The sequence below is a fragment of the Apostichopus japonicus genome, chromosome 8, assembly GCF_037975245.1.
Source record: "Apostichopus japonicus isolate 1M-3 chromosome 8, ASM3797524v1, whole genome shotgun sequence".
In the NCBI taxonomy this organism is placed as follows: Eukaryota; Metazoa; Echinodermata; class Holothuroidea; order Aspidochirotida; family Stichopodidae; genus Apostichopus; species Apostichopus japonicus.
Genome location: NC_092568.1, coordinates 14,589,483 through 14,616,193, shown reverse-complemented (window position 1 = coordinate 14,616,193; position 26,711 = coordinate 14,589,483). Strand labels below are relative to the sequence as shown.

The following is a 26,711-nucleotide window of genomic DNA, read 5'->3' as shown; positions in this document are numbered from 1 at the left end:
AGTCAGCTACTGTAGACTACGAAAGTGGGATTGTCTCAAAACTACCATAGTTAGATCCTATTCAAAATACATTTTGGAAATCTATTGAGTTAGAGGCAATTTGGTGTTTGTGTGAGTATTTAACTTAATTAATGCTATGTGTCATGACATGTGAACAAGTATAATTGGAATCCAGCTCTATAGGTGATTAGCTACTATAGCATGTTCCTCTCCAAGTTACAGTTAATTGTAAATTTATTGAATTTGAATTGGGAAACCCATCATTGGTAACCACAAATAATGTTGGCATACGTGCTGCAGAAACCACCAGCATGCATATTAACAAACTTGACCAGGTTTCTTCAACTTGGATTGCAGTCAAGATAATGGCCTGTGTGTTGTTATGAAAGTTTAGTATCTAATGCCCGAGAAAAACATAACAAAATCAATGCAAGAAGCTGCTCTACCACCCACATGACAAAATTCCAAGAAATGATTGCATACTCATTGTCACATGAAGAAACACTTTATTTGGGCATGCAAGCTGCTTATCCCAAATCCCACCTTTCTGGCAAAAAACAAAGATTTTTTCTGGGTGACATTTTCTTAACTTTTCAATAAGGGAGTGGCAGTGGTACCTGGTAAGGGCCCTAGCAAGATACACCAAAAATCCAAAGTCATTTATGAAGTCCCCTGCCCTTGTCATACTCACTTGGCTCCCTACACACACTTGTGAACATCCCGCTTATGGCGGGCCATCAGTCTCAAATCATGGGAGATCGACTTATACCGATTTAAATCGACATATTTCAGTTTCCTTCGACATATACCAGTTTCCTTCGACTTATACCAGTTTCATTCTACATATCATCGATTTAAATCGACATACCAGTTTCATTCTACATATCATCGATTTAAATCGACATATACCAGTTTCATTCTACATATCATCGATTTATTTTACTTATCATCGATTTAAGTAAAATAAATCGATGATATGTCGAAGTAAACTGGTATATGTCGATTTAAATCGATGATATGTAGAATGAAACTGGTATATGTCAATTTAAATCGACATATCATCGATTTATTCTACATATCATCGATTTATTTTACTTATCATCGATTTAAATCGATGATAAGTAAAATAAATCGATGATATGTCGAAGTAAACTGGTATATGTCGATTTAAATCGATGATATGTAGAATGAAACTGGTATATGTCAATTTAAATTGACATATCATCGATTTATTCTACATATCATCGATTTATTTTACTTATCATCGATTTAAATCGATGATAAGTAAAATAAATCGATGATATGTCGAAGTAAACTGGTATATGTCGATTTAAATCGATGATATGTAGAATGAAACTGGTATATGTCAATTTAAATCGACATATCATCGATTTATTCTACATATCATTGATTTATGTAAAATAAATCGATGATATGTCCATTTAAATCGACATCTACCAGTTTAAATCGATGATATGTCGAATTAAATCGGTAGAAGTCAATTTCTGTGGACTTATACCAGTTTCTAGCGTCTCAAATTGACATATACCTATTTAAATCGACATATCATCGATTTAGCTCATTAACATATTCCAAATCCCGATTTCGGTGATGATTGACATGTGGAGATACATCACGTGTAGTCACCTGACAAGGCGGGCGAATAATTGAAAATAAACACGAGCACAGTGGCATGCATGATTTGAGCTTGAATACTGTAACTGTTAAACCCCATGGGTATATACTTAGCTACATTAAAACGTAACCTTACAGTAGGCCTCACTGCAGAACAATATCATCTTTGTTTATGGTATAACTGGAGTAGGTAATTGCATCTGTGTACGTACTGTGGGCCTATTCAGTTGCATGTGTATTCCTATACTATAGCGCCACGTGTTCGTGTAGACAAGCCCAGTTTGCATTGAGATAATTGCACGTCATTGACATATCAGTTATTTCAGCCTTATTGTTACACCGAAATCTGTTTGCAAGTAATTGTTCATAATTACCATTGACATATAACCATGATGAACACCCTTGCTAGCTTCGTAATTTTGGAACTATTAAATTACTACAGTATTCAAGCTCAAATCATGCATTCCACTGTGCTCGTGTTTATTTTCAATTATTCGCCCGCTTGTCAGGTGACTAAATGTGATGTATACATACATACATACATACATACATACATACATACATACATACATACATACATACATACATACATACATACATACATACATACATACATACATACATACATACATATCATCGATTTAAATCGACATATACCAGTTTACTTCGACTTATCATCGATTTATTTTACTTATCATCGATTTAAATCGACATATACCAGTTTACTTCGACATATCATCGATTTATTTTACTTATCATCGATTTAAATCGATGATAAGTAAAATAAATCGATGATATGTAGAATAAATCGATGATATGTCGATTTAAATTGACATATACCAGTTTCATTCTACATATCATCGATTTAAATCGACATATACCAGTTTACTTCGACATATCATCGATTTATTTTACTTATCATCGATTTAAATCGATGATAAGTAAAATAAATCGATGATATGTAGAATAAATCGATGATATGTCGATTTAAATCGACATATACCAGTTTCATTCTACATATCATCGATTTAAATCGACATATACCAGTTTACTTCGACATATCATCAATTTATTTTACTTATCATCGATTTAAATCGATGATAAGTAAAATAAATCGATGATATGTAGAATAAATCGATGATATGTCGATTTAAATCGACATATACCAGTTTCATTCTACATATCATCGAATTAAATCGACATATACCAGTTTACTTCGACATATCATCGATTTATTTAAGTAAAATAAATCGATAATATGTAGAATGAAACTGGTATATGTCGATTTAAATCGATGATATGTCGAAGTAAACTGGTATATGTCGATTTAAATCGATGATATGTAGAATGAAACTGGTATAAGTCGAAGGAAACTGGTATATGTCGAAGGAAACTGGTATATGTCGATTTAAATCGGTATAAGTCGATCTCCCATGATTTGAGACTGATGGCCCGCCATACCCGCTCAGCCTGGGTAACCTCATATGACCACAATTGTTGATTTTCAATCCCACCATGGTTGGGAGACACATGCACAGTTGAAGTAGATTTGCAAGGAAGCAGAAGTTCAATAGTAGACTCTCGACTAGTAAGGATCATTTCTTGGAAATACCCAAGTCAGGAAATGGTTTGGGTAATTCATTGACTCTTTCATTTGTAATTTTGTTACTAATTATAAATGATACTGTATCAATCTCTACGATGAGCAGAACCTCACATTCACTTGAGGTGTACATCAAGAAAGGAGTTACTGTACGTAAGTGGATAATTGACTTCATTGTTTTGAACTATTTAGGTGACTTGTGATAATTGCAGATTTCACTTATGATCCATGTCCATTGTTCATGTTGTAGCATATATCTGCCATATTTAATATTTAATTTTATACTAGTTAACCTGAAGTTTTTGTTTGTATTCTTTTGAACAGGTAAATTATTTCTGCAGACGGCGGGATTATAAGAAATACTCTGAAAGGTTGGGAGCCGAAGGTTACATTCCCTCAGATAAAGACACATATTAACCTCCATAGTACAAATTGAGGGGGACCATGAAAGAAGAAAATGGGATAAATATACTTGTTGCAAGTATTGGTAGTTTTTCAAATTTAGTCATATGAACATTTTAAGTGACAATTTTTTGTCTCAAAAATCTGTCACATTATATATTTAAGTATATAAATTATGTTTTTTGCATGAAACTTTCAATTTGGATTTCTTTACACATTTTCCATGTGTTTGTATGATGTACAGTTTCCTTCTGCCATAAACAAAGTTCAGTCCATGTATGTATGTTATGTTGGAGTGTATTGAAAGCAGAAATACTCATGTACTAGGCATACTGGGATTATTAATGCATGTACATGTGTTCCCTGGAGTATCAGCATCTACTCCTTTGATTTCAAGACATGCTTGAAAAATTTGATATTTGAATGTAATATGTGGGTCTGAATGACCTATTATGATATAATTATTATTTGTACCCAGAGTTGTATTTGGATAAGAGAATATTTTCCTCTAGTCACATGCCTATATCTCCAGATGTTTAAATCTTGTCTAACAAAATAACAGCCACTTGATGCTCGTGCTGAAAGCAAAAGGAATGTGGCTTGGCTTCTTACTGTAACACCATAACTCAAAGTCTAAATGAAGGTTGAATTTCGTGTTTGGTATGGGAATGCAGGACTCATTGATTCAAGCTTTATTGTATTTTTCAGAGGTCAAAGTATCTTGTAAAGCTTCAATGAACTTCATAGTTCATACTTTGGTTATAGATCCATCAGATGGAGCACAAGCACCAGCTTGTTTTCTGTAAAAGTCAGAGAACTCCACAGGAAACAATAGGGTTCTTCTACTCTATATTAAAGGTGCAGTCACGTACCAAAATTGAAGTTCACCAACCATATAGTTTGTGAGTTATCCTGTTTACAAGCCAAGGCATCACACACATACCATCACTGTTGAAAGATTCCTTTGCCTTCGGCAAGGAATCAAGACCATCTACCATAAAATTGCATCATTTTATCTTGACAATTTGTCTCAAATTTTGAAGTTTCATGACATAATATTTTCAATCTTAAATATTGACACATTAAAATCCAAAATTCAAAGGATTGCAAGGGTAAAAGTAGATGATTTAATTTTTCATGTTGTGTGAGCATTCTTGACAAATTGAGTTTGGAGTACAGAAAATTTGTGACTTTTCTGGCAAAAGTGCCAAAACAACACCCCCCCCCCCCCCTCCCTCCTCATCTAGACTTCAAATTCAGTTTCTCACACTTGATTATTAAGAAGTCAACAAATTGTGTCTTTAACATGACCTAAATTTTACCCTTCCAGAATGTGATTTTGGGATGCTGGTTTTAAATGTGAAAGAGCATACATGTAGGTGTAGCTTATTTGGAATTTCTATGCTTTTGATCTTTTGATTGGCTGTTGCTATATGCTAATTAAAAGTAACACATTTGGAGGTGTGCTGCAATTACACCAATCAACAGTTTGGATATAACATATCCAATCATAGTAGTCTCCCTTAGCTGTTTATGGCAAGTTTTACAAACCACAGTGACGTTGGTCAGACATGGATTTGTAATTGAATTAGAAGGGGCTCATTATGATTTTATTTAGTAATTTAGCCATGTATAATTTAGCAACGTATTCAGCCGTTTAGTTTACACAAGATGATTACTCTACATTTGTTTGAGAGGAGAAAATAAATCAACAGAAAAATCACTTTTTTGGGGGAGTTCCCAATCTGTGTTATTTTGCAGGCTTCTTAGCTCAGCCTTAAATCACCCACCAATGAAATATCCATGATCCCCACCTAACCGTCTACCAGTAATATCACAGAAGTACTGTACTATCTGTAGTCAGATGTACAGGGTAACATTACCACATTATTTTTAATGCCGCAAGACCGAAGCAAAAATCTAAACAATCTCTTTACAGTACTATTGTGTATTTAATAATCACACAATTGCGATGATTATATATATTTTTTCAGAGAATGAAAAATTCAAACAAAAGCTTTTATTTTGTTCGAGATGAAAATTGTCATTAGAGGCATATCTTTATCTCGACCTAAACAATAACATTTTGGGGAACGTACATCATCGTGATTGTGTGATTTTGGTTCCAATACTTTGCATCCATCAGAACCTGTGGGTGTGTCTATGCGATGCCCTAGATTGTAAACACAGAATCTCAAGAAGGAAATATATGTGATAGATGTCATACTTGGGATATACATTGGATAGAGTCAGATTATCCCTATAGTTTTTGGTGGGGCTATCATGCATACCAATGATCATGCATACCAAGGAGCCCTCTTGGCTTACCTAAAAAATTTAAAAAGCTCGGTATCTCTTCTACTGTACCTCTTATTTAGTTTATACTTGGTATGGTGATGTAACTACATAGCAAGGGACGTGGTATTTGCAACAACAATGTTGCAAACATATGATTCATTTATGTGAAATGAGAGCAGGATGATTCTTAAAGTGGCATTGGACCCTTTGGACATTGGGGTATCCAAAAATACCAATTACAACAACTTTATGATGTACCAGGACCCAGACAGCAGCCAACAAGGGCCCGTGGCCCACACATGATTTAATCATGTGAAAAGAGAGCAGGATGATTTCTTTTTATTGGCGCTGGACCCTATGGTTATCGGGTATAAAAAAAAGAAAACCTTTGACTACAAATTTATCCTCTACCATGGCCCAGACAACCTCAAGGGCCCATGCCCCACACGTGATTTAATCATGTGGAAAGACACAAGGATAATTCCCGTAGTTGCATTGGACCCTTTATACATTGGATAAACCAAAAAATACCATCGACGACTTTTATCTGTACCGCCCCAAACAACAGCCATAAAGGGCCCATGGCCCACACATGATTTGATTATGTTAACAAAAAGCAGGATAACATTTTTAGAGGTGTTGGCTCTATTGGACATTGCGGTATACGAAAATACCAACGAATTCATTTTTTAACTGTAACGGGGCCAATGCAGCAACCTCAAAGGCCCAATTGCCCACACAGGAATTAATCATGTGAAAATAGACCAAGGGCCTATAAATTGCACTAAGGCATCAACGTGATCCCTTTGGCTTGAATATTTTATTTCCTTCTCTCAACATGCTGACACAAGTTTGGACATTCTCATATAAATCTCGACATATATATACAGTTTGGGCATTAACGAAACGTTGGCGCGCGCCGATGTTCCAAAATTATAGCACGACGTCAATATTGTATCTAGCAAGCGGTTGACATGACCAATGTAGTACGTGTCATGCTGTTACAAGTTTTCGACATGCTGATGCTGAATTTGACATGTTGATAGACGCAATGACATATTGTATTTTGATTCAACATGTTCATATGGAATTGTAACATGTTGATATCGAATTGGACAGATATATATATATTAGCTTGGACACTTCACTTTCTTTTTCGACATTTATGGAACGTTTGGCTCTCCGTAATTGATCATACGCATTAGGAACCAGAGCCGTATTTACGGCTGTTTGGCCCTAGAACCTAGACACATCCCGGTATGACAGCGCCCTCCGACAAAAACGGTAAAGACCCATGTTTGCAGTGATTAATGCGTTAAAACAATCAACTTCTGCTAATGGGTTTTCACAGCTAGATCAACATATGCATTAATATGCATGTATGACCTCCCTTTTTCTCCCTCTTTTCTACTACCTTGCGGGTTTTTTAACGAAGGTTTGATTTATTTTGCCCTACAAAACCTCTTGAAATAATTTTAACTCTATCACTTAGCTTTCAATTTGATAGGTTACAAATTGCTCCGTTCATGTGCTGTCCACTTGGTGAGTATAAATATAAACTGAACCATCGTCCAATTCAACAGTGTCAACAGGGTTGTGTAATTTTGTTTATAGCTTGACCAAGGATAACTCAATTACAATCTGAAGTAAGTAAATAGCTTGGAAAAAGACCTCACAAGTGTTGAAGACACTGAACTATACAGTACCAAATTAGTGACAAATATCACGTTTTAACAAAATATCACTAGCTATCATTGAATATACCAAGGAAATGGAATGCAGAAAAAATAAATAAACCCTAATATCAGAAATTATCAATTGGGTGGAAAAGCACGGGAGACAAAATTATCAGCGGGTATAGATGGCACATGCAATGTTTCTTCGGAAATGAATGTGATATTATGATTAAATTACCGTACTTGTTGTTATTTATGTTGCCTATGGCATTTTTCGTCTTCCGCTTCGAGGAGTTGGGTGTGGGACCCCCTGTTTAAAGGTTATAGTCAATTTTGATATGTCGAAAACCGTTAAACAAGTGTCCTATTAGGTAAGTTAAAGTGGGCTTAACTAATTATGTCTATGGTGTAGCAACCCAATAGAATAACATAAGACTTTTATGTCATGGTAAAAGTCTACCCTCATAATTAAATTTAAGTTTTCGCCTTAAAATTATCCTGTAATTAGAATCTTTCAGAACCTTCGTACTTGTTAAGGATGTAGAAGAATATGTCAACTATTGAAAGATTTGGACGACTAAAATACTGTCAGCAGCCTAATTTCAAATAAGGAGGTGCAAGAATAGCAAGCACTAACGACTTAAAAGCAATGCGATATTCAACTTTTCAAATTGAAATTTTCGACCTTTTCAACTTTAACAACTAAAAATTGGTTAAACGTCAAAATAAGTTGAGAAATGTTACAGTTACAACAAAAAAAATAGAAAATGAACCCCCCCCCCCTATTTTCACCCATCGTGTTTTTCGGTTAGCTGGGAACCTCAGCTATCACAGTATACTTGTTTGCTATTAAATTAGTGGTGGGTGTGGCCACCAGGGCTGGTGCCATGGCAGCACTATACAAATTGGAAAAAAATCTCCTCTGGGAGTATACAACATAAAAACATCTAAGTGTTTAGTAACATCAATCAATTGTATGATGCCTGGTTGCTTTCAATCAAGATCTGAGTCAATTAAGGTTTTTATTACACCCAATCAGGACCGTTGCGATGACAACGCTTCAAAACAATGGGGGGTGGGGGTAATTTAAAATAATTCATATAATTGTAACTGAACAACATGAAAACACAATCAATTTGTCTTTGACATATATATTACATACTTTCTGATTGATTGAACTCAAGGTCAGGTCCATTTTATGTCACGATCGAGCACAATCAAGACCGTTGCCATGGCAACACTAGGCTGACTGAGTTTGAAATGGCAACAAAATGTCGTATTCATGTAACTAAAGAACATAGAAACAGAATCTAAGTGTCCAGGTATATAGATTTAGGGTTGCCTTGTAGATTAGATCAAGATCATTATCATTGCAGATCAAGCTCATTCCCAATGAAGACCATTGTCATGGCAACACTATGCTGGCAGATTTGTAATTCGAATTGGAGAAGAAAAAGTCATGTCTTTGCTCAAATATACAGTTATTCATTAGTAATTTTACATTTTGTTCTATAATTTGAATTTATCATCATGGTTTTACCATGGCAACAGCCATATTAAGACATGGCAATGACCTTAAATGATCCAGATCTTGTCTGAAATCAACCGGGCAGGGACAAATCAATGTAAAAAGTATTATATGATGTTTTTCTCAAAGTCCAAATTCCATGATGGCTATTGCGATGGCCAACAGCCCTTATTAAGGATGACTTACCTGATTATGGTTGGTTTTACCAGGACAGCTTCAAATATATATACTGAGACACTAACGTTGTGCCTTTAGGTTATTTAATTACAAAGATATGACATATTCTCAAATTCCAAGTTTTCATGAATATGTTGGCAACAGCGCTGGTGGCCACACCAACCATTAATTTAATGGCAAACAAGCAGTTTGTGATAGCTGAGGGTCCTAGCTAACCGAAAAAACATGATGGGAGTGAAATCCCTAAGAAAAACATGGTGGGGATGAAAGGGATTCGCTCTTTTTTTCTTATTCGTTTTTTTTTACTTGGGGAGGGGGGGGGGGGTTCGTTTGCTGCGTTGCCCTATTTCGTGCTTCTGCATCAGTCCTCGCTTTTGCTACCGTTTTTTTTTACTCTCTTGTTCTCACGTGATTTTCTTGATGACAAGATATATTTGCGCCAAACTGTATGAAGTGAGCGTGACATATTTGCGAGTTTTTTTTTGCCATCTTTTAGTCAAACTTTGAATTCAATGTACAATTTTGTTTTTCCATTTTCGTAAATAAACAATAGCTATTTCTTAAATAGCGACCATAATTGTGAAAACTAAAGTGATCGATTAATCAAGTATATTTAGAGTAATACCAATTTTGAAATATATAATAAACATTCCCACGCAGCAGATAATCAAGGTATAACTGAATCAGGACAAATAAATAGTGACTTCGAAAACCTTAACATCAAAAAGAGAAGAACAACTAGAAAATGTTGCGTAAAAGTTATTGTAAGAAATGTGAGAGCGAGTTTCGCACTTATGAAGATATTTCTCCACCTGTAGTAAGAATTTAAACTTATTGAAGAATGCATTTGTATTTTGAATACCACTGTTTATTTTTTCCTGATAAATATAATACTTCATATGAAAGATAAGGAAATTCATAGGGTGTTTTACTGAAGACGATAACCAAAACATATATCTTGCTTAGAGAAAACAAATTGTCTATTTAATATTTTCTGCTCAACATATAAAATAAAGTTGGAGGTAATATTACACTCCCAAAATAAATGAACTAACGTTTCAACTCTTTCACCACAGAACGTACACCGTGGATTATCCTCCTTATTCATTAAAAAAAGTAAATAATTAGTACCTAAAATACGATGTATAAAGCGAAACTGAAAGTATTGAATCTTAGTATCTCTATAAGTGACTGGAAAGGAATGATGAATATCTCTCCACTGAAGCTCACCTATATTAAAGTGCAATTCCATTTAGAGATGACTTCGGTGGTGTAACGAATCTCTGGATAAGCTGATTATATATATAACGTGAAAGGAATGGCATGTTATGAATAGAATCTAGTAAAGACACCCCATTGTTATCACCCTGTGTAAATAACTCTTTCCAAATGACTGGGAATTGCGTGGATAATACTATAATACGTTGTAAGAGGACAATTAAAGTTTTCCTTTTTGTCAACGAAGAGTGTGATAAGAAACAATAGTTGTGATCTAATAAATCTTTTAAATATGTAATCCCCTTGTCCTGCTAGGATTTATAAAAATAAAACTTTATGATCAACTTTAATATAATGATTATTCCAAATGGTTTGATCCTTGAAATTATTGAAGTTGGGTTCTGAAATGCAAAACGGGACCAGCCATGGATAACATCATTTAAAAACTTATTAGTAGTCTTAATGTCTTCATACGAATAATTACAAACAAATAAACGATGTTTGCCAAAATTCCTTAGATAAAGTTGAAGTATAATTTCCATAATGCAACACTTTTGTCATGATATCGCCTCACCCAAGTACATTTTAAACCATCAATGAAGCTGTTAAAAAGAACTGCTTTTAACCCACCACTGGAAATAGGATTTATTAAAGTAGTACGCCTAATTTTATCAGGTTTTCCTGACCAAATAAACTTATAAATAATCGACTCAATCAACTTAATGAAATATTCAGGCGGGTTCGAAAGATTCTGAAAAAGATAGACAAACTGAGAGATTGCAAATGACTTAAAATGGCCATGACACGAAAATTTCAAAGTCCTATATTGTTGGGATCCATCAAAGAATTTTCTCTAGAACATGTATCAACCAATCTGCCAGTTTAAAACTTGATTTATCAAGTCGAAAATTGAGAATGAATTTACCCTCTTCGGCGTTTGAAACTTTGTTTACTCGAAAATTTTCCGATTCGCATGACGTCATGTGACGTCATGTTATGAACACGTTTGTTGTCGCTGTTTACGATCCTCCGAACATACCATTCACTTACTCGTTAGACAAGTACACATACCACTAGTAGTTACTAAACAAAACACCGATCACGAGTGCGATCAAATCAAACTTCCCTGTGAAATGGCGGATCCAGAAGCAATTGCGGCAACCGAAGTTCAAAGTGATAGTGGTTCTTCACCAGGCAGTGAAATTTGGCTATAATTAGAGTGCCCTTTCTCATATTCGAAGCAGAGAGTGAAGACGATGATCATGACAATATTGAACCGAACGTTGTGGGTGGACCTGAGGTGTTAGAACCGTATCAGTTCGAGCCTGTTAAACGAGCCGAAATTGAAGCTCCACAAAATATCGAAGAAGAAACCCGTTGGAAACGATTGCAAGGAACATACAACGTGGTAAGAATTTATTAACGAAGCATTTAAAAACAAAATCCAGTCCATTTTGTGCATGTGTTGTTGGAATTTGCGGAACTCCCTAAACCGTATTGTGCGTTGTGTTACTTCGTCGTCTTCGTCTTCGATACGGTGACACATCCGCAAAAAGGGACAATATCTCACCACACACACGTCAAGAGAGTAATTAGTTAAATCTGACCCGAGTACTGATATAAGTGACAGGATTCACAGAACCACTGGAACTACTAATGAGGTCTGAAGGCAGACTATTCCAATCCCTAATTGTATTTGGAAAAAAACTATACTTATAGCAATTGGTACTGGCATACAGTGGCAGAAATGCATATCATGCATGTTCCGACTCCTACGCAGAGGCTTTCTTAGGCAGTCAATAGGGATCTGAGCCTGACCATAGATGCCCTTAGCAAATAAGATGATTCTACTTTGTCTGCGCCTCTCTGCCAAGGGCACCAGGTTTAGGTCCCGTAACAGAGATGAGATGAGATGAGATGAGAGTTACGGTAACTTACAACTCACATGTACAGTTTGTTGCTATGTATTCATACGTGTACATATACCAGGCGCGTATCCAGGATTTTCTAACCCGGGGGGCGCGAATTACTATCTAAGCGGAGCGCCACCATCGGTTGGCGTGCAGCGTACAAGAAAATTTCTGGTTTTGATACCCCTTCAGATCACCGGAAATGACACTTCTCGGGCTTGAAAATGACCATCCAGATGTACACTTTTGCCTGAGAACCAAGTATTTCCCAATAGTTTTTTCCCATCCATAACCTTTTTGAAGATTTTCACCAGTCACACATCATGTTCGACCTCATCGCGTCTCCTGTGGATCATTGCTTTTTGTAGGTGATTCTACGTCGCGGCCCACAATACCCGACAGCCTCAGGTTATAAGCCCAATTTTTGTTCAGAATTTCAAAATTCACATTTCTCGTGATTAAACTCACATCAAAACATACCCATATTGTTGCAAAAAATTTCATCTATGGACAACCACTGGCGGATCCAAGGGGGGGGCCAAGGGGGCCATGCCCCCCCCCCCCAAAGGTGAGCCAAAAAGTGTTTCCGAACATCTGCTAAATCATATGATTGGAAATTAAAAAATCGAGAGGAATAGCAGTGGTAGACTAGTCTTAACCTTTTCGTTTTCTGGTTTAAAGTTAAATGCACAGCTCCCAACTGACCCGCAATTCGAGGGAATTAGACCCGCATTCTAACACCCAAACCCGCTGACCCGCACAAGCGTCCGAAAAAACCACATTGTAATTGTCAAGTATACATAAAAAATTGGCATCAAATTTTGACTTAGCAACCATCATTTCTTTAGCATTTAGCATAATAGAGTATAAAACCTCCTTAACAGCATCATTTGAACCTCAAATTAGCCTATAATTCTTTTCATTGGGGCGAGCAGCGAATATTTTCATGCCACGGGAAAGAATGAATTATCACCTACTATTCAATTTATTGATGTTACACACATATACCCCTCCCCTAGCAGTGGCGGCGGAACCGGGGGGGCTTGGGGGCGGGGGCTCAGCCCCCCAATGAAAAAGTTAAGGGGCAAATGCATGATAAGCCCCCAAATATTTACCAAGGCTCCGAAACGCGCATCTGCCCATTTTTCAATGCATACTTGTCGATCTGTCCGATGCACACGTATACTATATAGGTGTAATAATTTTAGTAATTGCTGGGGGACCCTCGGCCCGTCCCCTGGCTATAGACCACATTGTCACCCCAACCGCGTCTTCACGCCCCGTGAAAAGTGGAAGCAGTGAGTGTGAGTACCGGTAAGCGTAACACAACTTCGTCTTAGGCCAATGACTTGCCTCATTTCAGCCAGTTCTCCAACATCCCCTTACTTAGCGGCGGAGCGTATATATACACAGTCAGGGGGCGGATGCCCCCCCCCCCCCCTCGGACGGACTCAAATGGACTGCTGGCGCCCTTTTCAGCTTTTCACTACTTTTTACTTATTCGCGATTATTGACTATTTTATTGCGCTCTCATATACCTATTGACATTTGTCATATTCTGTTGGTGTAATTTTCCGACAAAGTGGCGACGACACCTATTTATTCTCCGTTTATCTGCAAATTAGCAAGGCCCGGAAGCGAATTTTTTTTCCTGAACCTTTCGGGCAGTGTACGTGGAGTTTAGCCAATCAGAGCGAGGCTGTGTTGATGACGTACTACTCAGTAAAGATGGTCAGTCGGGTAAATGCGTCGCTTCAATAACATAAGGTGGAAAACGAAAGAGCGCAAGTTCGAGCCCCCGTGTGGAGTTTCCCCCCACTTTTTCTCATGTTCAAGTAGTTATGTCCAAGTATTATATCATGAATTGAAAATCGATATTATAAGTTATGTCATGGTTTTAGTGCATGGTCATCTCCGTAGATAGTGTGGCGAAAATATATATAGTTTCTTTTGTTTATTTTCCTTCTAGATCTTATTAGAGGGAAATCGGTCTCAGCCCCAAAGTGTGGTACATCCGTTTTAGGAAAGTTTATCCTAATTTAAAGGCAGATGACTGGCTAGAATAAAAGACAAGGGAAACAGATATTCATTCTGGATCAATTAAAAAGAGAGGATTTATTGCAAAATAAAACAAGGGCAGTACTTGCACTCTTATTTACATAAATCGCTCATCAGTTTACAACAAATATTTGGCAGTTTCCACAATAAACCGTTAATTACTGGACCTCGTCTCTCACAAGGAGGTGCTATAGGACTATACCACTGTGTACAAATATTGCTGTGTAGATGTGTGTCTGGTGTGTAGACTGGTCAAAATTGCACGAGTAGAGGGAAGTATGATCATAGGCGTACGGGACCGTTTCAGTTTGGGGGGGGGGTCAGAAACTTTCGTGCCCGAAAGTTCCCGTGACACTATCTAAGCGGAGCGCCACCATCGGTTGGCGCGTAGCGTACAAGAATTTTTTTGGCAAAAGATGCCTCTCAGATTGCCGGAAATGGCACTTCTGAGGCCTTGCAAGTTGCATCTAAACATTCTTTATTTTATAATCTCACATCTTAGAAATTGACATTCCCCCAAAAATTTAGTAAATTAGAAGAAGAAAAAATGGTAACATCACTTTGAAGGGGAAAAATAGGACAGTATATTTTTTAGGCTCCTATTTAGTTACCGATATTTATTATTTTAACAAAATTAAGAAAATCGTTAGGCCTATATTAATATTAATGTCACAAAACAAATAACATAAAACGCTCTCCACAGAATTTTCGGGCAAAATTTGAAAAAGATACGGGCAAGCTACTGCATATTTATATATTCATATATATATTTTTTCTCCTTGGTAATTAAAATAAAGTTCTAAGCTTGGCCGACTAATTCGCCATTACTAATGTAAAAGAGTTTTGACATAATTGGACCTCCATGCTTTTTCTCAATCTACATAGGACAAAACGTTGTTTATATGAGCATCCAGCGGTATACTGCGCAACTTTCAGTGACCGTACGGTACATGATGGCATGCGAAGTAATAACCGATGCTTGCTTATATGATATTGACATTAACAATGTTGATTATGTTGAAATGTTGGTTATATTTTTCGGGGAAGTCGTTACAGCTCCCCAAATCAAATTGGGCTCCTTCGCCTTTCACTACACACAAACAGTTTTGAGGCTCTTCATCCTGGAACGCCATTTTCATGCTCACTAATATGATGTGATATCTGCTGTTTGCTTTACAAATTCGAACTGGTGCGTAGCGAATAATTTGCCAAGGGAGGGGCGAAGCCTGTTGGCAAACTATCTAAGCGTAGCGCCACGATGGTTGGCGCGAAGCGTACAAGAAATTTTTGCTCGAAAATGCCTCCGAGATCGCTGGAAATGACACTTCCCATGCCTTGTAAGTTGCATCTAAGCATTTTCTATTTCGAATTGACTAGCGATATCATAATAAAAATATGCTCGAGGGGGGGGGGGGGGGCGGCGGTCGCCCCATTCCCGAAATGCGTCATGTTCCCCGACGCCTCGGTTGAGTTCGAGACCAGCCACAGTTGGTTTCATAGCACAATTGTTTAAGGCGTCCATACACACACGCGCGTTATGGTAGACCATATATAGTATATATATAGATACACTAGTGAGAGAGGAAAGATGGAACGTCAAAAATGGAGTTGTCGGTGTAAGGGGTAGGGTGAGGCGTACGCCCTTCCGAAATCCTCGATCCGTCACTGGCTACCCGACCATGTGTATGTAATACTAGGTTCAGCGCAGCGCTGTCACTGGCGGTGTCTTGGCGTTTATCTTCTGCTTCCTCCTTTTCTCCTTTTTCTCTCCTTCTTCTTTTTCTTTTCCCTTCCTTCCTCTCCTCCTCCTCTTTTTTCCCCTTTTTCTTCCTTTTCCCCCTCTTTTTTCCTTTTTTCCTCTCTTTTTTTTCTCTCCTCTTACCCGGGGGGCGCGCGCCCCCAATGCCCCCCTGGATACGCACCTGTATACTTAATAGTACAGTAGTAGGGTTGGTTGCATACTGAAAGTTTGGCTCGGGGATGTAAGTTGCATTATGCAACCATGCTAGGTAGGCATATGTGTTATTTCATACTCATTATTACTAGGCTAGTACTTTGGCCTGGAGTTTTGCAAATCAATTTTCTGAAACAAAAAAGTTTCCAGCCAATGGTCATTACACTGGATTCAAGTTGCCAGGAGAAAACTCATTGTATAGGAAGCCTTGGTCGAGAAATTCCTCCAGAAACACCTCTTCTATTCTACGATTGTGTTGGATTATCAATCCGCCAGGGTTCCCTCAGTGTTGATATATTGAAGTTCAAGACTTTTTATTCAGGATGAAAAGGTTATTTTCCAGACCCAACATCAACAATGAAAGAAAGGGAATGTTTTGAAGCATTTGGACACAAGTATTGCCGTGACCGTGATGTCATATAATATGTGCATAAGGGAACGGGCATTGACCTTTTAAGGAGCATTTACCTCCCAGACGTTTGCTTCGTACCTTTAATCTGGAAGCCAAAATATCCATATCACCAATGATATTTGACAGAAAAGTAATAATAAAGACCAATGGAGGCAGCAGAACTCTCGAATGTTTAGACTTTGTTTCTTCAGCAGCAGTTGGTTTGTTTTGCAATCTTTCTTCAGAAACTCAGCAGTACACCCTGTTAACGGTCTTCGATTGTTTTATTGCGTGTGATGCTGTGTTTCACGTTGCCCGTCAGTGTTGTACGTGTCGTCGTGCGTGGATAACATTTTTGCATGTGAGTTGAGTCGTGCAGTGTTTTTTGGTTTAAATTACCCTTTATTGTATTTGCTTCTGGATTATTCTAATTAATTTGTCACAACAACGATTGATAGTGATGGACATGCAACTGCTTTGTATAGGCTTAAAGCAAAAAATTTCATGTAAGTTGTTTTTCTTTAAAGTTACCTCCTTTGATGTCACAAATTACATTAGTGTAATTTAAGAATGGTACTGTTTATGGAAAGTACAGTTTTACTTTTATGTCATATAATACAATGATTGTTGTTAATGTTAGTTTAGTCACAGGCTTGTTCAGATTGTCCAGAATGACTGTCTAGAACTGATATTGAATAAACTTTGTTCAATGATTTAAGACTTGAACTACGTTGTGTGAATTTTTGGCTCTGTGACTTTAAATTAAATCGCTTTGAGATTTAAACACCCTTTGGAATAAAATCTTTTTACCTACCTATTTTGACCCAACCCCATTACCCCCTCTCCCTCCCCAACATAAAAATTGTTTTTCCTGGAATAGGAATAAGAAATTATTGCTTTAACTAACTGATCCAGCATATTCCAGAAATAAATTGGGGCACTGAGATTTTGTTCACAAGAAGATGTAACCCATCACTTCTGAAGCTAACCTCATAGCTTATTAAAGTATACAATAGAGCAATGAAGGGGGTGTTAATTTAGATGATACAGTAAAATCTCTTCGTCTATTGCGACTTCAGTGTAGTAACGCTAATACTAGTACTGCTAGTGCTCGGCCGCGCTACCTCCAATGGATCGCCACTTGCCCCCATTGGAGGTTTCCTGTTCCCCGATCTGGTCTTCAGAATAGTTTTTTTTGTGGATTATACTTGACAGAAGAACGACTCTTTTATGTCGAACCGTTAAAGTCCATTTGTTTTATTTCATAAAAAAAGGAGGGATCGTAGTATGCTTCCGTGAAGTGTTCGCTTCATACGGAGCTGTGATTCTGGCTAGGCCCAGTGAAATCGGCGCTGGTGTTGTGCACTAACTTGGTCATAATCGCCGTGTTTTTTCGTCCTTCAGCCATGGATGAAGGCTAATTGCATGGGTTATGATATTTATGCAGCCCCCAACAACACAACGGAGCGGCATTTCTCTCGGATAGTTTACAACAGTTGTAAAACAAACTTGGAATTTCTAACGATATAGCGTAATACAGTGGTTGTTCTCTCAGTGTAAATGTGCGTGTATATGGAACGGTATGATCGTCGCGCATCCGGTTCATGCCTGGGCTTGGCACTTGTGTTCCTAACATGACGTCATCATTGTCTTGTTGTGAAATCGCATTCTCATATATCTATTTTCGGATGCGAATATTAAAACATTAATTAATAATTAGTCCTTCAGGTTTTCAAGGTGATGAGGATAGTTTTGAACATATAGATTTTCTCATAGATTCAGAGGAAGTTACTCTCGATTAGTTGGATTTTTCGTGTCATGGCCTCTTTAACTAGAACAATTTTACCAATAGGGATGAGGTCTCGACTTGACCACATATTAAGAATATTTTTGAGGCGAGAAAGCTTGGGGAGAAATTTCAGCCGAAACAGACTATCTCTGTCATTACTAACCACAAAACCCATTACAATGATTGGGCCATTGGTCCACTTAATATCATAACTATCTATAAAATGAGGTTTCCTAGTAATCAAAGGGCCACATAGATAAATATTAGTCTTATCATAGTTTACTTTAAGGCCAGATGCCAATTTAAAATCACTAAAAATATGAACAATTTAACTCAGAGAAGTGTGGGAACCATCAAGAAAAATTGTAGTATCATCTGCATACTGCATAATTTTAATCTCTTCATTAAGAATTGAAATACCACGGATAAGTGGATTGGAATTAATATTAATAGCTAAAATTTCAGCGCAGATAATAAAGATATAAGGACTTAAAGGGCATCCCTGTCTCACTCCTCTATACATAGAAAATGACTTAGACGAATAACCGTTGTTAGTGACTGATGCCGTAGGGTTGCAATAAATAGTACGGACCCAATGACAAAAATTGTCATATTGAAATATAAAATTCCAATTCAACTTATCAAAGGCTTTCTCAAAATCAACAAACAGTAAAAAAAAACCGGGATAGATTGTTCTCTGCAGAAATCAATAGTATCAAGAATACAGCGAATATTCTCGCCGATAAAGCGACCTTTCATAAAACCAGTTTGATTGGGGCCAATAAATGAAGAAAGATCTCTCTTTACCCTCGCTGCTAATGCGTTTGAACAAATTTCATAATCAGTATTCTCAGATAAAATAAAACCATTATAATCTTTCAAATGACTAATAACCTTTGTTTTCCTATTACTGCTTTCGAGATTCAAAAAATATTTTGTATTCCTTTCTCCTTGTTCCACCCATTCAGCTCTAGAACGAATAATAATGCCCTTTAATCTATAATCAAAAATATGTTCTAAATTATTCCTTGCAATATTCAAATGATTAAGTACCTCCGTAGACTGAGTCATATGAAACTGTTTCTCTAACTCTGCGATGTGTCTAAGGAGATGAAGCTCATGATGCTTTCTTTCTGCTTTATTCTAACTATATAGTTAACAGAAGCAACACAGATTTTATACAGTAATATACTCCCATTTTAGTGCTGGGTTGCTATGGGGGATGGAATTTAGAGCAGAAGCAATAGTGTTCTCGATTAACTGAATGTAGTAATGATCAGCAAGCAATGAACAATTCAATTTCCAGTATCCCGGACCTCTTTAAACATAATTAGTGCTAATTTCTAAATCAATAATGGAGTGATCTGAACGGGGCTAGGGAATACATCGCTTGCTATACTATGAGTTTCTTGTAAAAAATAAACATCTCTATTGAGAGAATGGAGGAACGTGAAAATCTTCGCCGTTTTTTTGCTGCCTAATTCCACGAACATTAAAAGTACTAAAAGTACTATTTGCGAGTTACCCAACGGTAATACCATTTCCTAATAAAGGACGGTACCATGGTTAGGTACGGTTACCCAATTTACCTAGCTACGTTTATTTCTTTCATACTTAAACCTGAACTAATGCTTTATAGAGATTTTAGCTGCTGATAGAGTCGACCATGTCAGAGTCAGTTGACTTGTACTGCACATGCTATAAAAAACATCCAAACCCCGTCATTGTCATCGTCCCTTCCTCATTACCATTAAGTCTTTCAAAATGCAACAATTGTAAACAACGTTGGCTGATAATAGATCAAAATTTAATATTTATAAAGATAATTCTAATATTTTGTTTAAACTAGATACACACTTCGTTTGTGTGTGGAACACAGTAATGGGGGGGGGTGGGGGGGGGGCTATACAAGCAAATACCGCAGTTTCAGAGGATCAATAAACACATCTATTTGCGGTCTTTGCGGACTAAACAAAGTCTTGTAGTTGAAGAATTCCCGATCCCCGTGTTACCCAAAATTACTTGCATAAACTTAAAACCCTATGAATTATGTTTCGGGTTTCGAATTACTGTGCTATTTCCAGCCATTCAGATCCCTATATAAGGTTAGTCACATGTAGTTAACGTGTTTGACTTAATAAGTATTGTCCCTTCCTCATTCAAAAAGGTCTTGAAATGTGAATAGGTATTGTTTGTTAAAATTTCAGGCTTAGGCTAATCCCAGTTCATGATCGTCTGCATAGAATACAGCAAGAACTCTCTTGCGAGCATAATCTTAAGCAAGCTCGGTTTGTGAATAAGAAGATTTCACGGAATCCGTTATTCTTTTACTGCTTGCTTCGAAGTCATCGATAGTATCGGGGCATAAGCCTATTGTATATCTTGGAAGGAAACGAAATTCTTACTGCTTGCTGCAATGTAAACAAAGACAAGCGTGAGCTTCTTGTTCATAAATATATTCAGATCCGTTGTTCTATTGAGAGTAATACAGGATGAATAGAGATTTCGTTGAAGGCAGTGTCGTTCACTGTTACCAATAGATTGTATCCAACCAACAATACCAATTTAAGCTCGTAGAAAGTTAACTCGTCAAATAAATATGTGGCCTGATGAGGCGCCACTCTCCTAAAAAGGAATCTACGTATGCCTATAAAGCCATATAATTATTCTATATTAAAAATCACCCTGTTTCAAACTAGCGCCATCGAATTCCTTAAAAGCCCTTTTTCTTATTACTCTGAAGGTGGAATGAATTTTATTGTAATGGTTTATTTGTGGTAAGCCAAGCAAAACATTAAAGCAGTCATGCGGTTCACAGGGGTTTGCAGGAACTTAATTAAACTCATTGTTTGACATAAATGTGTTCAACCTGGCAAAGATTTACACAGCCTACACCAAAACAAGTATTATATTCGTTGCAATGCCAAAGACACACAAGCCAGCAAGACCATAAGATAACATTTTAATATACATAGAATTCAATCTATATCACTTTTGTAAGAAAACCAAAGTAGACCATTGTCAATATGGTCCCATTATAAGCAACAGTGTTGTAGCAAATTCTCATACCGGATAGTAGGTAGTTTCAGAAACTGAGGGATTCTTAAGTACTTTGTTTGAGATTCACACAAAAAATATACCCCGTATTCTGTTTTGATAACTTCAGGAACAAAATGAACGTTGATATGCCGTGTACCGTTAAAAACCACTGCTCTCGGTTTAGCTAGGGTTGTATAGCACATTACCGAACGTCTGATCCGCTCTCAACCCCAGTCCCCTTGCATCGAGACTGTGACTGTGTGGTCAACGCCAGGTGTTTATAACCATTCCCCTCGAAAGGGAACAGATACTATACACATGATCTTCGGGAATGTCTTCAACTCTCCGGTCTATCTGTTCGTTGTACACGTCTCAGGATAAAACTAGTTTGATCTCGGAAGAATATTATCCGATTCCTTGTTCTTTATTCTATTTGTTTTAAAAGTCAATAGACTACATTCTGATGAACAATGAATATATGAAGAAAACTGCCTTGACTGGAATACCAAGTAGTCCCCGTTATGTTCGACACGTAACACACTAATTGAATTCTAAACACCCCGACAGAAACACATTGAAAGGTTACTGAAAAATAGGGTGGGTATCTGATAACAATTTAATGCGTGACGTCACACAGTGAAACGTCAGGCAGATTGAAACGAGACGGTAGTATTAACAAATATATACCCATTCAAACAGGGAAAAAAAACATTTAATTCGTTATACACAAATTATTTGTGTGCACCGAACGTTCGATTGATCGGTACTTCACATTTGATTGATCGATACCGCACATTCGATTGATCGATATCGCACTTTCTTGTGAAAGGTACCGCACCTTCGATTGACCGGTACCCCACATTCGATTGATCGGTACGGAACATTCGATTGATATATACCGAACATCCGATTGATCGGTATCGAACATTTGTTTGATTGGTATCGCACGTACATTCGATTGATCAATAATTTACATTAGACTGATCGGTACCGAACATGCGATTGATCGGTATCGCACATTGGATTGATCGGTACCCCACATTCTATTAATCGGTACCGCACATTGGATAGATCGGTACCGCTAATTCGATTGATCGGTAATTTACATTAGATTGATCGGTACCGAACATTCGATTGATCGGCACCAAACATTCGATCGATCTGTATGCACACATTCGATTAATCGGTACCGGACATTCGATTGATCAGTACCGCACATTCGATTGATCGGTACCTAACATTCGATTGATCGGTACCGCACATTCATTTGATCGGCATCGCACATTCTATTGATCGGTACCGCACCTTCGATTGATCGGGACTCACATTCGATTGATCGGTACGGAACATTCAATTGATCGGTACCGCACATTCGACTGATCGGTACCGCACATTCGATTGATCGGTAATATACATTCGATAGATCGATACCGAACATTCGATTAATCGGTATCGTACATTTGTTTGATTGGTATCGCACATTCGATTGATCGGTAATTTACATTAGATCGAACGGTACCACATTAGATTGATTGGTACCAAACATGCGATTGATCGGTATCGCACATTCTATTGATCGGTACCTCACGTTCGACTGATCGGTTCCCCGTGGCACATTCGATTGATCGGTACCACACATTCGATTGATCGGTACTGAACATTCTAGTGATGGTCCCGAACTTTTAATTGATTGGTTACGAACATTCGATTGATCAGTACCGCACATTCGATTGATCGACATTGCACGTTCGATTGATCGGTACCGAACGTTCGATTGATCGGTACTACACATTTGATTGATCGGTACCGCACATTCGATTGATCGATATCGCACATTCATGTGAACGGTACCGGACCTTCGATTGACCGGTGCCGAACATTCGATTGATCGGTACCGAACATTCGATTGATATATACCGAACATTCGATTGTTCGGTATAGAACATCTGTGTGATTGGTATCGCACATTCGATTGATCGGTAATTTACATTAGATTGGTCGGTACCGAATATTCAAATTCATAGGTACCGAACATGCGATTGATCGGTATCGCACATTCGATTGATCGGAACCCCATATATGATTGATCGGTACCCCACATTCGACGGATCGGTACCACACATTCGATTGATCGGTACCAAACATTATATTGATTGTCCCGAACTTTTAATTAATTGGTTACGAACATTCGATTGATCAGTACCGCAACTTCGATTGATCGACATTGCACGTTCGATTAATAGGTACAGAACGTTCGATTGATCGGTACTACACATTTGATTGATGAATACCGCACATTCGATTGATCGATATCGCACATTCGTGTGAACGGTACCGCACCTTCGATTGACCGGAGCCGAACATTCGATTGATCGGTACCGACCAATTGATTGATATATACCGAACATTCGATTGATCGGTATCTTTCATTTGTTTGATTGGTATGGCACATTCGATTGATCGGTAATTTACATTCGATTGATTCGTACCGAACATGCGATTGATCGGTATGAACAATCGATTGATCGGTATCGCACCGTCAATCCGATCAATCAAGTGTTCGATACCGATCAATCAATCAATCAATTGAATGGGCGGTACCGATGAATCGAATGTGCGATACCGATCAATCGAACGTCCGGTACCGATCAATCGAATGTTCGGTACTGATGAATCGAAGGTACGATACCGATCAATAGAATGTGCGGTATCGATCAATCGAACGTCCGGTAACGATCAATCGAATGTTCGGTACTGATGAATCGAAGGTACGATACCGATCAATAGAATGTTCGGTATCGAAGAATCGAATGTGCAGTTCCGATGAATAGAATGTGCGATACCGATCAATCGAATGTGCGGTACCAATCATTCGAATGTGCGGTACTGATCATTCGAATGTTCGGTACCGATGAATCGAATGTGCGGTAACGATGAATCGAATGTGCGGTACTGATCATTCGAATGTGCGATACCAATCAATCGAATGTTCGGTACCGACCATCGAATGTGCGATACCGATCAATCGATTGTGCAATATCAATCAATTGAATGTTCGTTACCGACTATGGAATGTACGGTATCGAAGAATCGAATGTGCAGTACCTATCAATCGAATATGTGGAATCGATCAATCGAATGTTCGGTATTGATGTATCAAATTTGCGGTACCGACAAATCGAATGTGCTATACCCATCAATCGAATGATTGGTACTGATCAATCGAATGTGCGATACCGACGAATCGAATGTTCAGTACCGACCATCGAATGTGCGATACCGATCAATCGAATGTACGGTACCGATCAATCGAATGTGCGGTACCGATAAATCGAATGTGTGGTCTCGATGGATATAATATTCGGTACCGATGAATCGAATGTGCGGTATCTATTAATGGAATGTTCGGTACCTATCAATCGAATGTGCAGTACCGATCAATCGAAGGTGCGGTACCGATCCAGCGAATGTACGATACCGATTAATCGAATGTGCGATAACGATCAATCGAAGGTTCCGTATCGATCGATCGAATGTGCGATACCGACCAATCGAATGTGCGGTACCGATCAATCGAATGTGTAATGCCGATCAAAAGAATGTGCGATCGATCAAATGTGCAATACCGATAAAAGGAATGTGCAATACCTTTAAATTGAATTTTCGATACCAATGAATCGAATGTGCGGTACCGATGAATCGAATGTGCAGTACCGATAAATATATAGAATGTGTGGTACCGATCATTCGGATGTGCCGTAACGATGAATCGAATGTGCGGTACCGATCAATCAAATGTGCAGTACAGATCAACCGAAATTTCAGTAGCTATCAATCGAATGTACGATACCGATCAATCGAATGTGTGGTATCGATCAATAGAATGGTCGGTACCGATCACTCGAATGTGCGGAATCGATCAATCGAATGTGTGGCATCGATCAATAGAATGGTCGGTACCGATCAATCGAAGGTGCGATACCAATCAATCGAGTGTGCGGTACCGATAAATAGAATGTGTGTTATATATCAATAGAATATTCGGTACCAATCAATCGAATGTGCGATACCGATAAATCGAATGTGCGATACCGATCAATCGCAATTTCGGTACCGATCGAGCGAATGTGCAATACCGATCAATCGAATGTGTGGTCTCGATGAATATAATATTCGGTACCGATGAATCGAATGTGCGGTATCTATTAATGGAATGTTCGGTACCTATCAATCGAATGTGCAGTACCGATCAATCGAAGGTGCGGTACCGATCCAGCGAATGTACGATACCGATTAATCGAATCTGCGATAACGATCAATCGAAGGTTCCGTATCGATCGATCAAATGTGCGATACCGATCAATCGATTGTGCAATATCAATCAATTGAATGTTCGTTACCGACTATGGAATGTTCGGTATCGAAGAATCGAATGTGCAGTACCTATCAATCGAATATGTGGAATCGATCAATCGAATGTTCGGTATTGATGTATCAAATTTGCGGTACCGACAAATCGAATGTGCTATACCCATCAATCGAATGATTGGTACTGATCAATCGAATGTGCGATACCGACGAATCGAATGTTCAGTACCGACCATCGAATGTGCGATACCGATCAATCGAATGTACGGTACCGATCAATCGAATGTGCGGTACCGATAAATCGAATGTGTGGTCTCGATGGATATAATATTCGGTACCGATGAATCGAATGTGCGGTATCTATTAATGGAATGTTCGGTACCTATCAATCGAATGTGCAGTACCGATCAATCGAAGGTGCGGTACCGATCCAGCGAATGTACGATACCGATTAATCGAATGTGCGATAACGATCAATCGAAGGTTCCGTATCGATCGATCGAATGTGCGATACCGACCAATCGAATGTGCGGTACCGATCAATCGAATGTGTAATGCCGATCAAAAGAATGTGCGATCGATCAAATGTGCAATACCGATAAAAGGAATGTGCAATACCTTTAAATTGAATTTTCGATACCAATGAATCGAATGTGCGGTACCGA

General features: G+C 38.0%; 1 protein-coding gene across 1 annotated transcript in view; it reads left to right on the top strand.

Annotated features, from left to right (window-relative positions):
* LOC139970468 (cytochrome c oxidase assembly factor 6 homolog) overlaps positions 1-5,363 on the top strand; it is a 32,481-nt gene extending 27,118 nt beyond the window's left edge. Inside the window, exon 3 of the mRNA XM_071976210.1 lies at positions 3,563-5,363. Within this exon, the coding sequence (XP_071832311.1) occupies positions 3,563-3,655 (93 nt within the window). The 3' untranslated portion in view covers positions 3,656-5,363. The remainder of the gene's footprint in view (positions 1-3,562) is intronic.
* The last annotated feature ends 21,348 nt before the right edge of the window (positions 5,364-26,711 follow it).